The following is a 20,334-nucleotide window of genomic DNA, read 5'->3' as shown; positions in this document are numbered from 1 at the left end:
TATTTTGAGAACATGTAAAAGAAAAAACGACTATGTTGTTTATGAAAGAGTTTTTGTTTTTTTTTAGCTTAGGTTTGGATGGCTTTTGTGGTTTCATCTGAAAAACTGAACATGAAAAGACTCAGCAATGTGCTCTGCACCACAGAAATGGTTGGTATCTTCACAACACTGGTAGCTGTGCAGTGTGTGGTGGATTAATGGAGGATGTTTAGGTTTAGCATAAATTTGAACGACTGAGAATTTGATCACGCAACATCACTTACACATTAGTCGTAAAAATGCCATAGAGCAGCTCCAGCTCAGGCAGGTAGAAGGTGCCCTGCAGCTCGTTGTAGTTGAAGGGAATTTCTCCTGGCCTGGAGCAGTTCAGCCTGGCTTTCATGAAGGTGGTCCACGTATCCTCCAGCAGGAAGCGGCCACCGATGTCATTCTTGCAAACACGTCCGGCTCGGGAAAACACGGTCCTGCCGCAGTCATGCTCCACCGCGTTTTCTCGGAAGAAAAAGTAAGTGAAGTTGCCGATGTCATAGGAGGAGACGAAATTTGGCTCTGTTGAAAAAGAGGTGGCAAAAATGAACTGGACAGAAAAAAAATATATAAACGACCCAGAAAGAAAACTCAATGACAGCCAGGAAAAAAAAGAAAGAAGATGAAGTGCAGACAGATGAAGAAAAATACAGACAGAAATATATTTAAGGCTGTGGGAGGTGGATGGAGTGGGAGAGCGATAGGCTACACATTATGACTGATTGGCTCATAGTGTGTGTGAGCGTGCATGCGGCCCACACAACAGCAGGTGATCAGGATTAATAACTACAGGCTATGTTATTAATGGCTTTGTGTTGTAATAAGAAAGCTCATTTTTCACTCCCCAAACCTAAAGGTTAGGCTGAGAAATGACCAAAACAGGTGGAGGGTAATAGCTCTCACCCTATCTAAAACATGCAACCTCCATGACACGGCTACAGCTAAAGCGTTCATCTTTATGTATGACATTATTGGATCTAAAATGCGCACTTTATTCTTTCTGACGGTGATTTAATTTGGCTTTAAAGGAAAATGTGCCCCCCCCTTTTCCTCTCTCCCTCCATCTCATTTTTGCCCTTTTCTTCTCTGCACCTTCAGAGGGCAGCGCAGGGGGAGACGGAGGAAGAAAATCAATTCCCCATAAAATTAGTTATTAAGCCTTCTCCCAGAAGGTGGCTGCCAAGCAAGGTATGAGGTAGTTTTAAATTTGTTTTTTCAATTTAGCTTAAATGTGAATCAGGAAAAAAGTCACTCGCAGACAAGATACTGATTGACCTGCTCCTGTGTAGGATGGACATCTTAAGCTATTTGAAGTTCCCCAATCTGCTCTGCGATGTCTTTGAGCTTTAAGGGGGGAAAAAAAAAAACACCATTGATTTTTCTGGACTTCAAACTTGAGATCTCCTTAAAGAAAGGGTAAGGTGTTTGTTTTTTAAACCACACACAGATTTTCTTGTTGACATGAAACTCTAGAAACATTTTGTTTCACCGTTAAACGGCAAATGAATATTATCGTTCAGAGCAGTATTTGCTTTGCTTGGGGCTGATTACTAAAGGTTTCTTGGAGAATAAAATATTACAGATGCAAGTGGCTGTGTAAGATTTGCACTCTCCTCTTGCAGTGCAAATATTTCAAGCATCGTAGTGACATACGCATTCAGTGTAATCTTTCAAATATCTTTGTATAATGTTGTTCTTGCATAGCCAGGCCCTTGTCCTACGCTATCTGCTTCATACAGAGGGTCTGAGGTTTTACATTTCACCCAGTTGCTAACGTTTGCCCATGACGAAGCTTACCGGAAGTTACCTTCGCTGTAAGCAACCGTCCTCCATTTGTGGAGAGCGAAGGTTCCGATCCAAACGGGGCGGCTGTTAATGTTTATTTAATATTTGGAAGAGTGGCCTACATCGACTGAACAACTTCGTTTACTTCCCTCCACTGCCACTGCTAAAGCTACAGGCAGAAAATCGACATCGTCATTCACAACATCTGCTTCTGTTCGCTGATTGACGTGGTCAAAACTAAACCGGAGAAAATCTGAGTCAAGGGGAGGAAGCCCAGAATGTGCTGGAAGCGAGGATTGTTTTAGAGCAGAATTGCACAGGCAGGCAATGGCACAGGCTAGTTTTTACACGTATGTACACAAAATATAGCAATTAGCTGCCGTTTACTGCCTACCGTTTAGCCACTTGGAGTTGTACTGGGCAGTGCGTAATGGTGGCAGTCCGCCAAGGCTGCGGTAGATGGCCGGGTCTCTTCCAGAGAAGTCCATGGCGGTGGCGGCGTAGAGCTCTCCGCTGGACGTGATGAGGGCTGTGGAGTTGTGCAGGGGATTGTAGGGACACCGAGCCATCCCGCTGATCTGATCGTGGATCTCAGTCAGGTTCGTCAGCTGCAATATAGTGGAAAGTCAGGTTAAAGTGGGAGATCAAGAAAAAGTGATCAAGAACAAAATATTGACGAGAATAGAGCTGTCTCTGTGCTACTACAGAGTGGGTTTCCTTTTATTTACAACATGAAGAAAACGCCTTGCTCCCTAATTTGCAGTTTGTTAAAAGATATATCAAGTCTATATATCCCAACCCTAATTTAGCTGCATTTAGTTGTGTTAAGAAAGAAATTATTTTTACAAGATTGCATGTAATAAATGTATTTGCAACACAGCTGTTAATACTTTGTAAAACCATTTTATAACAACAGGACAACACTTAGTCTTCCCCTAAGGTTTGCTTTCATAGTCATTCAAAACCCTGCATTCCTTATGCTGTCTTTTCGTCTGCTCATCTCATCCCACAGGCTTTTGGTAGGCTTGCAGAATGTCTTGCCCTTAGAAGAGGCTTCATATTTTCTCTGGTGAAGTCTTACCGACTTGAATTGGGCATATGTTTCGGATTCCAGTGATGACTCAATTTATGTTTTACGTCAAACACCAACCACGTTTTATTTGAAATAACCTCGTCTTCCAAAACGCCTATGGTGTCATGGAAAAGGAACAAAGGAGACAATGGAAATGCTAACCTTTCCATATGCTGCAGTTTATTCAATGTCTGCACAGGCTATGTCTGTCTACTATGGTGCCTCTTTTTATGTCCCCGTGTGAAATGTGCAATATAGACAATTAGCAAATGTCCTCATGTTTGCTACTTTCCTCTAAATTTGGAAGCTAACTCAGAACTGCACTCTAATGGCCAGATTTAAAACAACCTTTGTTAACATGCCTTGGTGAGCCAAAATTGCTACTATTTTAATAGTGTTTTTTTTAAATTTCTTTTATCTCTCTTACAATCGATATCCTGCTTGATGGTTGCAGGGCAAACTCTGGTCCTCGAGCAGCTGTGCGAATCACCATTGTTGTTTAAAATGTTTTAATTATTGTTCCTACTGAAGACATGGGCAACATTGGGCAAATAACTATTTTCTTATAATCATTTCACAACTTTGGGAGATAAACCCACATCTGCTCTACTTTAACGGCATGCACTTTTGTCCTTCTCCTTTTCAAATGCAGTTACACCCAGAGACACTCCAATTCAAAGAGAAAGGTAAAGTAAAAATCACAAAAAAAACTTTTAGAAAGTTTATTTTATAGAAATTGTGACCCAAAGACTGGAAACGGTTACTTTTTAGGTGAGATTCCACCCTCTGATTAAATAAATTAACTTTAACTTTTATTTTTAGTAATACTACTTGAATAAAAGATCCAATATCTTACGGTTTTCAAATATCTTTACCGCAGCTACCAACAATTGCTATTGGTGCTGTATCATGCAGTAGCAGGCACTAAAGTAAGTTTATTTCTAAGCATAGGGATGTAGGACAACAGCAACAATATATAGGACAAAGCATCAAATGGCAACATTAAAATGCAAATCAAAGAAGTGTGCAGCTGTGTTGTTTGTTCCTGCCAATATGCAAATAGCACAAGCAGCAGAAAATACCTCATCTCATAACATTTTGCTTTGTTTACATCTACTGTGAAGCACACAACAATATGTACAACCAGAACCTTCAGAAGCAAGGAGCATAATTAGAGAGCACATTCAGAATAATCAGCGTCGTAAAACACACAAGCACAACAGCTGCTTTTTAGTCTAATGGTAAGAAACCACCTGTTCAGGACCAACAGAATTCATCTTGGCTGAAGTGCTTTAATGGTTTGGTTTCTGGTGTCTCTACAGAACAACCAGCTGTTCGTCAACATGGAACATTGTTAAACCACATGTTTGAGTTGCCACTCTGAGTTACAAAAAAGGCTTGATGTGCGATGAACTGCTCCGCTGCATTTCGCCTTTGAATATAAAGCCAAATCCAAGGTCCCGCTTTTTAAAAATACTTTACAGCTTGACCTTGGCTTATCCCTGACACGCTGGACTGGTTGCTGAAGAGCCATAGTACATGGCTCTGCAAGTGCGCTCTGGAAAGGGAAAAGGAGAATTGCAATTTTCCAATCTAAGATGTAATTATATTTTATGGTGCAAAAGCAAAACGGCATGCAGGATTTATGTCACGGCATGTGTACTTTCAATATTCATCGAAGTTCCCATGGCAAATGAGTAAATCAAGATGGTCGGTTCGTTTGTGACCATTGTACAGTTACTTTTCTATCAATCAGTCAAGTTCAGTGCTTGAGATCTACAACCAGTGTGAAGTCTCAGGAGACCGTGCATGCTTCCAATGATTCTTAGCTCAATCTCGTCTCTCTTCACTCACTTTTATTAATCTACAAATTTCTTGTCCTAATCCCCAAGAGAGGGTTAAGGTGAATTCAGAGCAATGTGCTTAGAGGAACCAGGCAGCGTCTTTCGGCAATTTCCTAGAGCCTGTCGATTTGGATAAAAAAAAAAAATTGTCCTATCTGCTCTCTAATGCCAACCCAAACCACAACAGAGAAGCAACCCTGTGTGAGCTTTGCCAGTCTGAGGTGAAAGCCTGGTATTGACACGGCCGATTCCGTTGGCAGGAGTCATTTTATTAGGTCAGCTGGGTCATTGAGAAAAAGAAGAAGAGGAGGAATAAATAGATGGCAAAGAAGCCGTTTCATTTTGAAGGAAGGGAAGTGAAAGTCGTCCCTGTATAGAGCAAGCAGCTGCAGGGCTTGGACGCTCCAGGGACTTTGTGGAAGGAGATGGATCACAGCTTACAAAGAGAAACCATCGACTCTTTGAATAATTCTTAAAAGAATGAGAAACTCAACAATCAGAGTAAGAGTTTTCACCTGCTAAATATGGCAAGAAAACTATCAGCTGGCTTGCATATTTCAGACCTGGTAATTGACAGGGCGACCAATAATTTACAATAAATTTAAATCAACATTAGAAAAGCAGAGAGGAACTGGATAGTGAATAGAACCGGATGAAAACACGTTCTGATTTATAAAACCATGTGCATGCGAAAACCATTAAGCAATTTTCCTCGATAAATCACAGCTGTACCTAAAAGTTTGTGCACAAGGTCCCGCCTCAGGTTCTGCCCTCTACATGCCCTCGACCATAAATGGTCAATGCGAAGCACCTCGTGAATGTCAGTGTTAATTTAAATGAGCCAGCTTATCATGCTATTTCGTTATTAACAATAGCAATGATGAGGAAACGAGGGAAAAATCACAATTTCACAGAGGCAGAAAGCCATGAAAGTGAGTGAGGTGGAGAGGTGGAAACATATCTTTTCCGGTAGCCACAGTGACGTGAAATAAAGTTTACTCACTGCCACTGGCGTTTTAAGAGGCCCCTGGCACGCTCCACAGTTGAGCGCTCACGGGTGCGAGTATTATTACAGCACCTCCTCTGTACTCTGAACGTTTTGAAACGAGGTAGGAGCCAGCGCCTGAGGGAAGTACCCACTGTCCTCTGCAGGTTATAGTAGAAGAGTGCATCAGTACACCAGGCCCCAATAGTTAGCATTCCACAAATTAATTTTACCTGCACTGCCCAAAGTACATGGACTGGCCATGTTAACAATGCCATCCAGAACAGCTGGCTCTATTGCACTCTGTGCTGGCTGCTATATTTTTCAGGAATGTAGACAAATGTCTCTTATTTGCAAGTTTATTATGAGAGACTTGCAAGAAGGAGACTTGCTGTCTTTCTGATTGCAGAGGCGCTCACTTTAACATTAACAATATCAACTTTGAACTGTAGGCCCTGTAATAACTACTCAGAGGTTTTGGAGAACTCTTTTAGCACCTTGTTGTCTGTTCTCAGGTTGACTTTACTTGGTCATTGAGACCTGGGAATTGGTGGTTGTTGTGAATGTCCTCCAGGTGTTCACTATGTTTCGTACTGTGGAATGGATGACTTGAAATTCATTTGATTCATCCAGACATTGGCTGCTGTAACTTCTTTCTAAAGGCCACAGAAACTCTTTCAAGCTCGTAATCAGGAGCTCACCAAAATAAATGTCTGGGGTTCAAACCTGGCGAATCTCCTTGAAATAGTGAGAAGCAGTCGTCTTATCATGTACACCTGGTACGATTAGCCTTCGTGTAATTTTAGCCACTTCATGTGGAAATAAATGTGGGATATTGGAATCATCTCAGATTAAGTCAATGGCAGATCAAAGCTAAAAAAACAAACAAAAGATTTGATGTCTGTCTCTCAAGTAGCGATAGCTATTTGACAAATAAATATAGTTTAATCAAAATCAGTCACGAGGTGCACCTTATTGCCAGCGCACCATTTCTTATTCTATACCTTACAGTCTTAGGCTTCTCCTGTTTTCTGTTAAGTTATTGACATTCATGCCACTCTGTTCATCATCACAGTCAATAAAAAAAAACCTGTGTGAGCGGCGTTCTATTCATGCCGACGTTCCTGACCCATGTTTCAAATTAACGAACATTCAGCTCGTAAATATGACACCTCCTAAAGAAATACAGCTGTAATAATGGCATGGCATTTCAACTATATGTGTTTTCACAGCGGTAAGCAGTCATTATGAGCTTCTGACCTTTGAATTCAGTGCTTTAGGACCAAAACAAATGTCATCTCAATTGTAACCTCCTGCCCAGTCTTCTTCTAAGAGTGAAATGCAGATTGGTGATGTGGACATATCACTCTTATAAGGTAAAAAAAAAAAAAAAAGCAATAGTCTGACATTTTAAAAGTTCAGTTACACTTGACTCCAGGGGCATATGTCACCAGAAGAAATCTCCTAGATATTTTAGTCACCTTATAAAATTTATATTTTTCACAATTGCAGTGAGTGAACAAACGCAGAAGACATGGTTGACCTCAGTGCAGCCTGCTGAATTCAAAGTGAGAAGTTTCACCAAAAATAGTTCTAATGTATCCAATAAGGCGCCTGGAAGCCAGAGAGAAATGAGTCATCTCCATGTAATAAGGGAAAGAAGGAGTGCACAAAAAGTAATGTGACAAAAGAACAGAAGCTAAATAAATTTCAATGACTTTTCAGAAGGGTCAACAAGTGTTTACACGGAGCCCAGTGCCAGCATTAACAAGAGTAATGAGCTTAACATTTTGATTGAAATGCTAAACAAGTTTAGGGTAACATTAATTCCAGAAATCAGGGCCCTTAATAGGATTCATTTTTATAATTAGTCAGCATGCCTGGCTGCACAATGAGAGCTTGAACAGGGAATGCTGAGGTGTCATTCTCCCGACTCACCTTGATTAAATAAGTTGATCAACCTGACCTTTCCCTCAAACAATGTCACTTCATTAAAATAACAACCCAGTCTTCAAATTTGCATTGTTCACATGCCCGTCATAATGCTGCTCTTTTATGCTAACGATTTCTCAAAATGCGTGCTTTGTAGCGGCTGCCAGCTTCTTTTGAGCCAGCAGCCGCAGCTCCCTCGCGTTGATGCGAGGGAGTTGATGCACTTGACCAACCTGCAAGATTATGATTATCAATGAAGAAAAAAATGCATATCAGTTAAAAAGCTGGAATGCTATACAAAGAAGATATGGTTAAGGTATGGTTAACCAGTTTGACTGCAACTCAAAGAACAGCTTTCTAGAAGTATGCAGCAGCCACTTGTAAATGCTTTGATGCAGCATTTCCCAGAATTTTTTTTATTGTGAATTTAAGGATGGAATACAAAGGATAATTTGTGTGGCGGAGAAGTTGAATGATAAACTTCTAGCGACACGCCATGAGACAAAAGCTGAGCAGCCGAGTTTGAAACCAGTAAATAGAAAGCAGGTAAGCGCCACATTTTGCTTGTAATCTTTCCCCTTCTGATAGCAGGATGGAATATTTACAATTTCAATTATACAATCAACATGGAGACTCGCATGCAAGATACTGTTGAAGAGCATAATCTAGCTGTGCTGGCAGCTAATGTAATTTTGTTAATGGCAACAAAAATGGGGGGTCTGTATGAAGCCGGTCCTGATGCTGCAGTGAATAACTAAACTGAAACCTGAAGCATCAATGGGACTTTATAACAGTTGATTACCATGGAGACTTTAGATGCAGATTGGTGGCAAGCTGATGTAGCCCTAGTTCCTTTTACTTCAGTAAATATTGAAGATAATGTACTTCTAGGAGTAGTTTTTTCTACACCATTCTATTTACTTCTACTTGAGTGATATTATTATGAAGTAGTGCTATTCTTATTGAGAGCATATTCTGGCTGCTCTACCAAACTTTAATTAGTCCACTGAATGTCTTAGCAACATCTTTGTTAAAATGTCTGGGTTGAACACAAGCATCATTGTTTTAATGTTATTTTCTGTCTTCTGAGAATGTGGTGCCATTTGGAGATCTAGAAAACACAAAATAAACAGTATATATTGTGTCTTCACACAATATCTACTAAAAGCATTCAATAGTTTGATCTGGTGGAAAACAGATTTGGAAATGTGTGTTTCTTCCGCTTTCATTCGTTTTTACTTAAGTGGGCTTTACCTTTTTACTCTTGGGTATTTTTTTTTAATTACTATCAGTGCTGCCCTGACTTGAGTGTAATTTTTGGCTACTCTTCCCATTAGTAGAGAGACTTTGCTGATGTAAAAGTCTCACAGTCTTGGCAGGTTCTCGGCTGTTTAATTGTGCAGTAAAAAGTGTCACATTTTCAAAAGTCTCATTCTTATGTTTACCGACGATTTATGGATTGAATAAATGTGCAGTTAAGAGTTGTGTCTTTTAAAAGTGGATGTTTTTAGATATGTTTTTATTTAAAGAGGCTACATATTTTTGTTCTGTTGCTCAGTTTTTTTATATAATTGTCAAGTCTGTGTTTGTTATTCTAGACATTTCCTAAAATTAAAAAAATAAAATAAAAAATTAGCAGGCCTAGTTGTCTTTGACCATGCAAGGCAAATTGAGGAAGGATAATTTTTCTAAGCTTAGAAAAGGTCAGTGCTATAAAGAAATTCAATTTACAGTCTAACTGGTTGAGATTGTAGTGCTAAAAAGTAACAAAGAATTAACAAGGAAATTATCATTTACCAGATCTGTGGACACTATCACCATTATATGCCACTATATATCTGTATTTCAGTCAAGAAGCTGCAGAACTATAATGTCATATTTATTTTGTGTTGTTGTGGCACTTCTCTTTATGTGCAAAGAAAAAAAAAAGCTTAGTACACGTGCTGCTTTGTGTAAACTACACAGATGGCAGATGGGCGCAACTAAAAATATTGTTATTCTAAGCTTCAACTTTATGTAAAACTGTTAAAAGCTGCAGTTATTCATCCAGTTGTTTTTGTGAAGTGTTTGTTAATATTGAAACTTTACTCCATCCAGTTTTGTAAAAAAAATAATGTTGCCAAATGTTCAGGAAAAACAATATGACAGTAAAAACACAGCCTCTTTCAGTTTCTGCCAAACTCATGGACGGTTATGTGTGCATTGAAAAAGGGGTTTGGATTGCAAATTGCAGGCTCTGTAAACAGCATTGTGGATGTTATGATGCTCGTACCGTTCGATTGGTGCAGATGGGGGTGAATGCATTGGTTCCACAGGTAAACAGCCTGTTCCCATTAACCAGCAGCACCCTAATGTAGTTCTGGCACTCCTCCTGCAGAAACGCACAGGCAAAAAAAAACAACATATATAGCAGTTACTAACAGTTCCATTATCTATCCACTGGCAAGCAGCAGCATTAGGCAGAAGGGGCCAAATTACACTTTATGCCAATAAATAAGAAAAACACCTGCATCAACAGGAGGACTGCTCCGAAACGTGGCCAACTTACACAGAGTCAAATCAAGGCTAATGTCTGCATGGCTTAGCCATGTCACATCCTAATTCAGTGGGGATCAGGATTGGAGAGGGATCTCAACACGGCGGAGACCAGATAAATGCAACAGGTGTTGGAGAGGGCCACTCAGAATTAGTTTAGAAAATTGCCTTGGCTTTGTTGACTGGTCAGAAAGTGAAATGAAAATGTCGCCTCTCATACACTTCATTCAATCATCCTTTCTTTTTAGCCCCGCTCCCCCACCACAATCAATTCAAACCACTTTTCTCCAAATTAGAGTGAAGTACACACTCATCAGCCTTTTCTTGGCTCCTTACTCTTGTGGGAATTCCTTCCTGGGTTTCAAGCAAAACTACTCGGCTCTCGGTTAGAAGCTCACAAAAACCAGAGCAGGACTGACAGAGTGAAAGATTGATTGAATGATAGATCGGCGCTCAATTTTATGAACTTTCAATGTAAAGGTCGGGCATTCATAAGGGCTTGCAGGTGATTTCCATCAACTAAAGTCAACCTGTGGTAAATGTAAAGGTGGTCTGCATTGACTTCATGATGCGGCATTTTATTTAATTTTTTTTCACAGGACAAAAAATAAATAAACCTGTAGGGTTCTCTCCGTCTAACAGGGACCCTGGTCACAGGTAAGGGGTTCTTGTAAAAGTTTAAACCCTTGTAAATCTGCTATTGTTTCAGCCACTGGAGCAACCCTCACCACCCCTCTTTTCACTCTTAAGGGTCTGATTTAGGAGTGTAGGCTGGCATAGCAAAGGGAATTTATTTTCCCCAAACAACATGAACACCGACACCTGAAACTACTTGTTTCCCGGCCCTCAACACTTCAAAGTATTCAAGGTGACCACGTATAAAACAAAAGATGTGGTCATGAGCAGCATTTTTACAAGCCTACAGGGGCGTCTTAAAGCCTTATCCTCAAAAAATATAAACGTTTGAGTAATACATCACATGTTACATATGCATTACATGTTACTCTGTGTATTTTTTTATTAATTTGTTTAACATGGGTTATAGCTCGTAGAATATTAGAGAATTTCATTGGAGTATTGCATAACTAACCCATGGTATGACCACAATAATAATAGGTAAGGCTGCTGTCTCGTTCTGCAGACCGTCACTGAAAAACATACAGTGATTCAAATCAATTCTAAAAATTATCTGCAGGTCTAATTAGTTGCAACTTATAATGCATTGTAGTCAACTCAGTTTATCATAGCAAATGATAAAAAAAAAAAAAAAGGTTCTGTGAGGAAGCCCAGCAGACTGCACACAGTATCTGTATAAAGAAAAAAAACATCACTATTAGAGAATCTATCAGTTGAAACAATTTTGTATACAAACATATTAATGAAAGGTTTAGGGGAAAGAAAAAGTGTGGACCACCGCCTTGAGCAGATCTTGTAGCAAAGCCCATTCAAACGTTTGATAAGGCATGGACTGTGGTTGGAGTCATAACTTTGAGAGCCACCACACAGAGGTATCGAAGAAATGGCATGATGTTCGCGTCGGGATAACTCTGTGGTCAAGAGGCATTTTCAGAACCATAAACTGACCTCGGTCCGAAGTGTTATTTCAGATGAAAGTACATTTTACCCTTTAGTGGGAAATCAAGAGTCTAGGGAGAGCCTGGGGGCTTTGTACAGGAACTGTTGCTTGGAGTCCAGTGTGTTCAATGTGAGATTTCCACAGTCACTGATGATTTAGGTCATCTGCTGGTTTGCTGAGTTTTATAAAGTCCAAACCTTCTATTAGAAAATGTCAGAGCACTTGATGGTGTCTTCCGCAAAGACGTTACCTTTATAACACAGTGCTGGAGACGGCCACTCAGAATTGAGCTTTTTTCTGCCACTTCAGAAGTGACAAAGTCTGACAGCCTTCACACCACACATGATTGATGCAAGAATTAATACAAAACCAGCCCCACATATGTAGCTGGATAATTGAATCGATATATATCCCTATATAATTAATGCATTTCACAGTTTAAATGGAATTACTAATGGAAATTAACTTTTTGAGGATATTTAGGTTTATTGCAATGCCCCTGAACTCAGCGTGTTTGTGCAGCTGGCTGTGATCTATAAACTTGTGTGAGGAGGTGCGGGTGTTTGTGGGTGGGTTGAAAAATAAGGATCTGCATCTTCTCCGCAGTTTCTTCCTAATTTAGTAATGGGAATAATTATTATTTTGACAGCATCCACTGCTTGGTTTTATTGTGACAGCTTCCTCACAAACTTTCCACATTTGTAGTGCAAAACAAAACCATGTTATGCTGGTTCTCACAACACAACAGAAGCAGCAATCAAGGTGATTTAACTCTGCTTTCTTATCTTAGCTGAAATAAATCAAACACAGAACCGAGGTACAGATGCATGTATTAGGGAGAACCCCCCCCTGCCCACCCTAAAATCACCGGTAAATTCCCCCAAAACACAGGGATGGTATCTGTGTAACAGCTTAAGCTATGGTATATTGATGTGCATTGAGGTAGGTAATAAACCACAGAAAGCCCTGTCAACTGCTGGAGGGGGGAAAAAGAGAAGCTTCTAAAGCTATTCTTAGTGTACATCACAGCAACTGATCCTCAGAAGAGAACGCAGAGCAAAACAATACTGCTCTGCCAGACTGTAGCGACTCCCGAGGACTGAGGTAGCTTTGGTCTGTAATTCACTTCAACGATCATGTGCTGGGCAGCCTGTGCATGCCTATTATGGGTCCCTGACCACCTTTCACTGGAGGATAAATACACAGCGGCAGACGCACATAAGAATCAGGGCTGAGCAGTTCACCTACAAGTCAAATTCAGCTCAAACAGACATCTGTTTTACATAGAAGGCTATACCATCAGGCCACATACTAAAATATAGACTGCAAAGAAAGGAGTAAAACAATAGGAACTCCTTTTGTACAAAAGTCTATAAATAAATGTGTAAGTATAGTAAGGGAACGTTTCACTGTAGTGAGTTGATTTAAAACCACTCAAGCTCCAACGGTGTCCATACATTAAGGGTGGATAAAGTGAATCCAGTTGCTTTCAAGTCCTAATATGTTTAATCTTTAGATTGTAGTTTTATTTTTAGCCTGCAATTTTAGAAAGTCCTTAGCAATGGATGACTTTTGGGCGGGCTGAAGTTTGAAAGTTGGGGGGAGGATAAGGTTTTTATTTCGACATGATGTAAAAGAAAGGGCAATAAATCCTAATGAAAATACTGAACATAAAAGAAAATAACAAGAAAGATTAGTTTTATATAGAAAGCTGTATAAAACTTTGATAAGGGCAATATTGCATGTGCATGTTAGAAAAAGTAACATTGTATTTGTTCAGTTCCTTTTAAATGGTGCCACATATGCAAGGAAAACACATCTGGGTGTTAAATAGCAGAGCTGGATGTGGGTTCCGCCCATGAATGACTTGCCAAATCCTCCCTGCCGAAGCCAAACAGCTTATCTCCCTATGCACCCTTGCTTGGTGTCATCTGTCGAATTAAATGATTGGAGTTTGAGGAGAAAGGACATGCTGACAGTTTAACAATTTATTTATTTAGCAAACAGACAGGCTCAGTACCCAGTCTGGATAGGAGAACAGTAGACTACCATGACAGCCTGGCAGGTCATCCTAATGATGGTCACCAGCTTGTTCACATGATGTTGTGGGCTAGCACTACATTTCTTAACTGGCATTTGTTGCAAGTCTGTCGTCGTGGTTGTACTGGTCCCTCTGGGATGAACACGACACCTAAGCCGATCGCACAAGTCTTTTGCGGAGTTAAGGCCAAGAGTGCAAGCGAGCCGCTTCATCCTCTTCACTCCCAAATTAGCAGTTAGCAAGACGCCATCCCAAGTTCTCACTGTGTTTACCGAAAGGTATGGCATTTCTTCAGACTATTTGATTTTTGATGGCCGCAACCCATATGCTCAACTCTGCTGATTGCTGATAAGTTCACAAAGGCCTTTTTTCTTATAAATGTGGAGGAGATAAACTTTCAAATAATAAAGACTTTTTTTTAATATATACATATTACCATGAAGCACTGTCACACTTTTTATACTGGGTATAATGAAGAAGTTGCTAGTCCAGGGTGTCATTTCATGTAAGAGCCAAATGTGGTCCCAGTGTGTGTTTTTTAATTATCACACAGCTGTAAAGTCAATGATACATGAATGATCAGAGGCAAAAAGCAAATGCTATTTGTCAGTGTTAACTGTTAAACACTAGATTTGTTTGACTAACAGTATGTAGGTGTTGTGATTTTTTTAAAGAACTTTTTAAAGCATCGTCCTTTATTTAGTAGTTCTGCAAATAGAAAAGAGGGTAGAGAGTGAAAAAGGGAAAACAAGGTGTAAATATATTTAAGTTTATATTCAATAGCATACTTGAACACTTTAGATAATTAAGTTATTTAAAGACTGTATAAAATTAGTATCAATCCATCATGCGAAGTAAAGTTTATTTTACAATTTATCATAGCAAGGAGCAGATTAGCATCCTTTCAACTCAATTATCTTGTTGGTTCTAAAGATGCAAATTGAGCAAAGGTTATCAAGTAATTCCTGGTGCAAAGTTGTACGTCTCTTTTTTGCAAACAATAATGAAAACTTGTTTTTCTTGTCATGTGTCTGGAAAAGCAATAGAAGAGAGTGTTCATGCAAACTCACCTCGGATTTCCCACGGCTGAAGCAGGCTCCCTTGGTGAACTCATCACAGTGCCATTCAGCCTCCTGGAGAGACAGAGTAAAGCAGTGTAAAAGCTCCCAGAAAGCCATCAAGAAGAAGACGAAGCAAACGCCGGATGACTTGTCTACCTGAAGCAACATAAAAAAGACTCAGAGAACTCAAGCAAAACGTTTGGCAATGCAGAGTTTCCAACCCATTTTTTTTAAAGCAATTTGCTGCTGTCAGATATTGAACACACAATGAAGAAACACGGTAATGACCGACAAACCATTCAGCACTAACTTGACTCTAACTTGAGTCGAGTCAGATTGAGAGATTAAAGCCAGCTACAAACGCGCCAGACATCATATCTCCAGTGTGGACTCTCTCAGACCAAAACACGTACGGTGGCATGAGTGCACGCGTGTTGGGAGCCTTGGCGAACGCAAACACAGAATCCAATTAAGGTGCATACCAAACAGAGACCTCGAGAAATGAGAGGCAAGAGTGTGTAAAGCCACATGTCAGCTTGATTTATGTGTGTGGGAAACGAAGGAATCCTAAAACATTACAGGCGGGTCCCCTGAGCCATTGTGTCATGGTGATGTACATGCATGTAAGAAATAGCAAGACCCTACTTTAAATTTTAAAATAGGCAGGGAAAAAAAGAAGAAGATAAGAGTTTCTTTTCTCCTCAGAGGGAAAAGATGCAGGTTCTACCTTTTAATTCCAGTGTGACCTCTGAGAAGTGGGGGTCTCTGTCATTGATAAAAATTCTTTCTTCGTGTAATAAGGGCTGGCCTTGGGAGAGCACTGGGCCACTGAGTCGCTCACCCTTGTGACAGGGGGAATTAGCCTTTACTGCCACCAGGTCTGTATGACTGGCAGAGAGAAGATTAGTTAACAGAAAACTTGGCTGGCTCGGTGTGGAGCTTCATTTGCAAAATGTCTCCAAAAGCAATATATTCAAACTGTTTTCTGGCCAGAGAAATGTAACTTTCATTCTAAAAGCCTGGCATCTGTGCAGCGCAAAAGCCGACCTGAGGAAATATTTTAAGGCGAAATATCATCATCTTTTCTCTAAAAGATGATATTTCGCCTTAGAATATTTCCTCAGGATGTCCTATCTCTATAGGACATCCAAAGATCTATTTAAAATAAACAAATTAAAATCTGCATTATTACTGTTCTTCAAAGCAGATATGTATATTTTTATTTAAAAGTGGACTTTTCTGACTTTAAACGAGTAATTTGACTTACACATTTTAAAGCAGGAAGGCATGACCGTATGTTGTGATGATGTCATCACTGTTATAACCATTTAACAAAATGGAAAGGACACAAGTTTTGTGTGTTTTTGGATGCTTTTTGTTTGGTTATTTCTGTTATGCTTTTAGTTTAAATACAGCTATTGTTGGCTGCCATCCCAAACAGAAATGTTGATGACATATGCTGCTTGAATATCGATAAGCTGCTAAAGTTCAGTTTCACTTTAAGGCAATTTAATTTTACATTTACTTATTGCGTTTGCTTTTTTTTTTTTTTTCCTGACAGGCCTTTACTTTCTGCCTCATTGGCCTTTGGGAGGCATGGAAGCTGCCGTATGTTCGCCGTCTTCCATAAACGCACACATAAGCAGCAACCAGAGCCCGTCCGGAGGGGGAAAGGCGCTCACGGTATGTGTGTGTGTGGTACTATTCATGGAGATAAAATATGGCGCATTAATGGTAGCTGGCTTCTGGCTCGTCTGTTTCTCCTCTGTGTATGTGTCGGTTCATATTCCTGGGAGAAGCTGGCTATTCTGGGGCAATGCAGACACAAAACACACACACACCCACACACACATCTTCGGCACAGGCAGCAAGAGCGTGCACACAAGGCACCATAGCAGGCCCCAGCTGAATTCAGTGTGGGCGCGGAAAGTGCTTTTGCTAATCGCAGGGGGCGGAAGAAAATCTGTTAATGGCCTGAAACCCAGCTCACTCATGTTTGGTACAGAAATCAATCATAATCCAAAGTAAAGCTCCAACTTCAGATCACATTAATGCGCCAACTTATTTCTCGTTGTTTGTTGAGTGATTATGTTATTCATCATCATTCAACACACTTCAGAGCGTATGTTGAGAGATCCCACCATTGTCTCACTGTGCCTTTAAGACATTAACGTTACAGTTACTAAAAGAGACGACCATAAACCTGTAAGTGGGGGACGTGTGCTGGCATCATTGACCACAAAAGCCACCTAATCTGGCAGTCCCGGCTCAAATGGTCCAGAGTACAGAATATAATCAAAGTAGCACAATGACTAGCAACGGGTCATTAAGAAACATTAAAATCTCATTAGCATGCTTTTGTTGAGCTGCTATGCTCCTAAAATGAAGTTGTCTTGTAATGAAATATATGTGGAATGTGCTGTGGCTAAATCTTAATAATCATTATGAGAAAGGGTTTTGAAAAGAGGAGTCTTCTGTACCTTTTTGGCTTAGAATAAAGAAAAAGAAAAAAGCAAGGAACTGAATTTAGCAGAAAGATAAAAGCGATGAGTTAGCAGATAAAACACAGAAAGCAAGCTCTTGTGAATACACCAAAAATAAGAATAATGACAAAAAAAATGCAGGTTTAACCCATTACTGGGTTTTATGCTGTTGAAATAGAAGCTTGTCATTTTTACCAGTGATGTGGCTAGATAAGCTTGAGTTAAATGAAATGTCAATGGTGGGGGTCAAGATCTACCTAAATGATCACAGTCTTTCATCTAAATAACTATCCAGTGGAAATAATAATGAGTACTTAATACTGTGAACCTCCATGAACAGCAAAAATGAATGTTCGATACACTGCTCACTGCTCATTAACTCTCAAAAGAATCATGCTTTAAAACCTGAACCTTCTAAAGGTATAAGCATTTATCAATGCTTTCTAAAAAACACTGCTTCAGTTAGTAGCATTGATTTCACCCATTGCACCCCTGAGGCTCCACAAAAGTAGCACAAGAGTAGAAATTGAAACAAGTAGACTGAAGACAAGAGGATTAAATCACCCAAGTATATCCGTTTTTTCCCTTTTGTTTTGGCTGGAGCACCAGTCCATCTATTAAGAGGCTCTTCTATGAATCATCTTGAAGCTCTCAGGTGGCCACTCACTAGAGTGAAATAGTGCCCAAAAAGGCAATTATCCATCAAAATGACAAAAAAAATTATTTACTGTAGTCCTTTTTGTGATCATCACATATTGGCATTTTATATATTAAAAACAACATATTTTTTTTACGAACATTGATAAAAAGCTAGAAGAAAAATAGTCAGGCCATGTTCCTGATTCAAGGTGAAAATGAAGAAAAGTTTCCCAGAGGATACTTTAAACTTTTATGGTCAGAATTACAGAATACATCTTACTCAATACAAGTGCATCCAAAAAAGTTTTGACTTTTTTTTTTTTTTTAATAACCAGGAACTCCATAGTGCTTTAAAATCTTTTTAAACAGATTGCTGATAATTCTGCTGCTGCATATGTTTCATCCGCTTGGCTAACAGAGGGGTTGGTTTAAAGCCTGGGTGATTATGTTACTGGTCCTGTTGGTTGCCTCCCTGAATTTCTACAGAAGAAGATTCATTCATTGAAAAACAACAGTCCAAACTCATTGTTTTATGGTACACTTGAACAATCGTCTTTCTGACACAAACTGTGGGTGTGTGAGAGAGAAGCTAGTGCAGTCTTTTCTTGTTTCAGAGAAGATGAATAAAAATTCTTGATATGTTTGGATGTTCCATGGTTTGCTGCTCTTTACCGTCCCCCTGCAAAGGATTTAGTCATCAGAGATGGACCATTATGCTCATTCCTCACATATACTCACAAACTGAGGGGCCTATTGTCACCCACAAGGTGGGCGCATGAGAGAAAGAGCCAGAGTAGGCAGGGTTGGAGTTGAACAGAGGAAAGGACAGAAAGATGAGAGGAAAAAAAGGACAGACAAAACAAGAAAGATTGGAAAATAGAGTCCAGACAGAAGAAGAAGAAGAAAAAGAAGAAGAAGAAGAAGGAGGGAGACTGTGTGGACAGAGAATAGTGAGACAGAGCAGCAAGTGAGGAGCTGAATTCCAAACCAGCAGTTTCCAGACATGATACTGAATACACTTTGCATAAAGAGAGTCCAGAGAACAGACTCTCTGCTGACAGCTGTCTAGCTCTGTGAAATGACTGGCTGTGCTGCTCGGCGCGAGCAGGACAGGACGCCGAGAGGAAGAGCTGGACAAATCCTGTGGGGAGAATCTAATAAGGCTCATGACTACCTGATATTAGCTTTTGATGTGTTCGCATCGTATTTACTATTCATACTGATGTCTGCTGATGTAAGCTGCTGAAATATTTAAACATGGAATTAGTCTTGATGTTACTTTCTCAGCAAGCACGGCGGTCTGAGTCACTGCACTGTCATCAGAACAGCGCAAGTCAGTGTAGTTTTTCTCATCACCACACCGAATGACATCCCTCTTGCTTAAAGATGGCATCATTGTATTACTTAATGCGCTGGCATCTGTGGCTCCAGTTGTTATTCCCTTTATGTGACTAAGTTAGTGCTCATATAATTGAATTAGCAATGTTTCCAGAGCAACGGAGGACAACTTCAGCTAGCTAATTATTATCAGGGCTAATTTTCTGGTTGACAAGTCGTAATCGCAAGAGACCGACCACTCGTGCATAAAATCCATCATGTTAGAATAGGAAGAACCTTTGTTCTTTTTGCTTATTCCAGTAAGACAATGCACGAGGAGGTTGAGAAAGAAAGGGAGACACAGTTTACATTTCTAGACTATAAGAGTAACTGTTGCTAAGAAGAAAATGCTGTGGGTAGTATTTTATGTGCCAGCACAAGAGTACTGGCTGTGATGCCTGAAATCGATTTTCATTTTCCCCCCCTGAACAGAGCCACACTATTCCTGAGCTTATTTACCTAAGTGGTGCCACGGTGTTTCAATTGAAACTCAAGCTTATCATTTGCGTCTTGTTTCAGTTTTGCATGAAACAAACTTGTTAATGTTGAAAGGGCTACTCCACTGCTAATTAACAGAAACACGAGCTTCTTAATAGAAGCAGACCGAGATTTTCGCTTGTTAAGTGGAACCGGCTAGTTGGGAACTCAGGATCTGGGATCTTTTTCCAGCAAATGAATGTACTAACCTTAACACTCCTTTGCGTGGAAGTTGTTGATGTAAGAAGAAGACTCAAGGCTGTATTCAATTTCAATGGGGTCTTTAAAAATGAAGACAGTGAAGCAATTTATTCAGAGTTCTACAAAGACAGCTACACTTTGGTGGATCTTGGTCAATTCATTGTATGGCATTTTGAACTGGCAGCAGGTGATTAAATTATTTAGCTTGCAGTGGTCGACTGGCTCACAAGTCAGGAAGTAAAATGCACATTTTTGGACTGTTGGGGAAAACCGTGGCAACAGTATGTGCATGCACACTG

General features: G+C 39.9%; 1 protein-coding gene across 6 annotated transcripts in view; it reads right to left on the bottom strand.

The window, feature by feature from the left end:
• sema5a (sema domain, seven thrombospondin repeats (type 1 and type 1-like), transmembrane domain (TM) and short cytoplasmic domain, (semaphorin) 5A) overlaps positions 1-20,334 on the bottom strand; it is a 157,218-nt gene that overhangs the window by 69,623 nt on the left and 67,261 nt on the right. For all 6 annotated transcript variants that reach the window (XR_536469.2, XR_536468.2, XM_008438633.2 and 3 more), the window contains exons 5-8: positions 14,868-14,930; positions 9,918-10,016; positions 2,207-2,420; positions 264-549 (exon numbers count right to left, since the gene is read on the bottom strand). Coding sequence is in view for 4 of the 6 variants with exons in the window: in XM_008438633.2 (XP_008436855.1) it covers positions 264-549; positions 2,207-2,420; positions 9,918-10,016; positions 14,868-14,930 (662 nt within the window). In the remaining 2 variants the exon portion in view is untranslated. The remainder of the gene's footprint in view (positions 1-263; positions 550-2,206; positions 2,421-9,917; positions 10,017-14,867; positions 14,931-20,334) is intronic.

This window comes from Poecilia reticulata, linkage group LG20, assembly GCF_000633615.1.
Source record: "Poecilia reticulata strain Guanapo linkage group LG20, Guppy_female_1.0+MT, whole genome shotgun sequence".
Classification (NCBI taxonomy): domain Eukaryota; kingdom Metazoa; phylum Chordata; class Actinopteri; order Cyprinodontiformes; family Poeciliidae; genus Poecilia; species Poecilia reticulata.
Note: the sequence above shows the minus strand (reverse complement) of the source record. Positions and strands in the feature narration are given on the sequence as shown.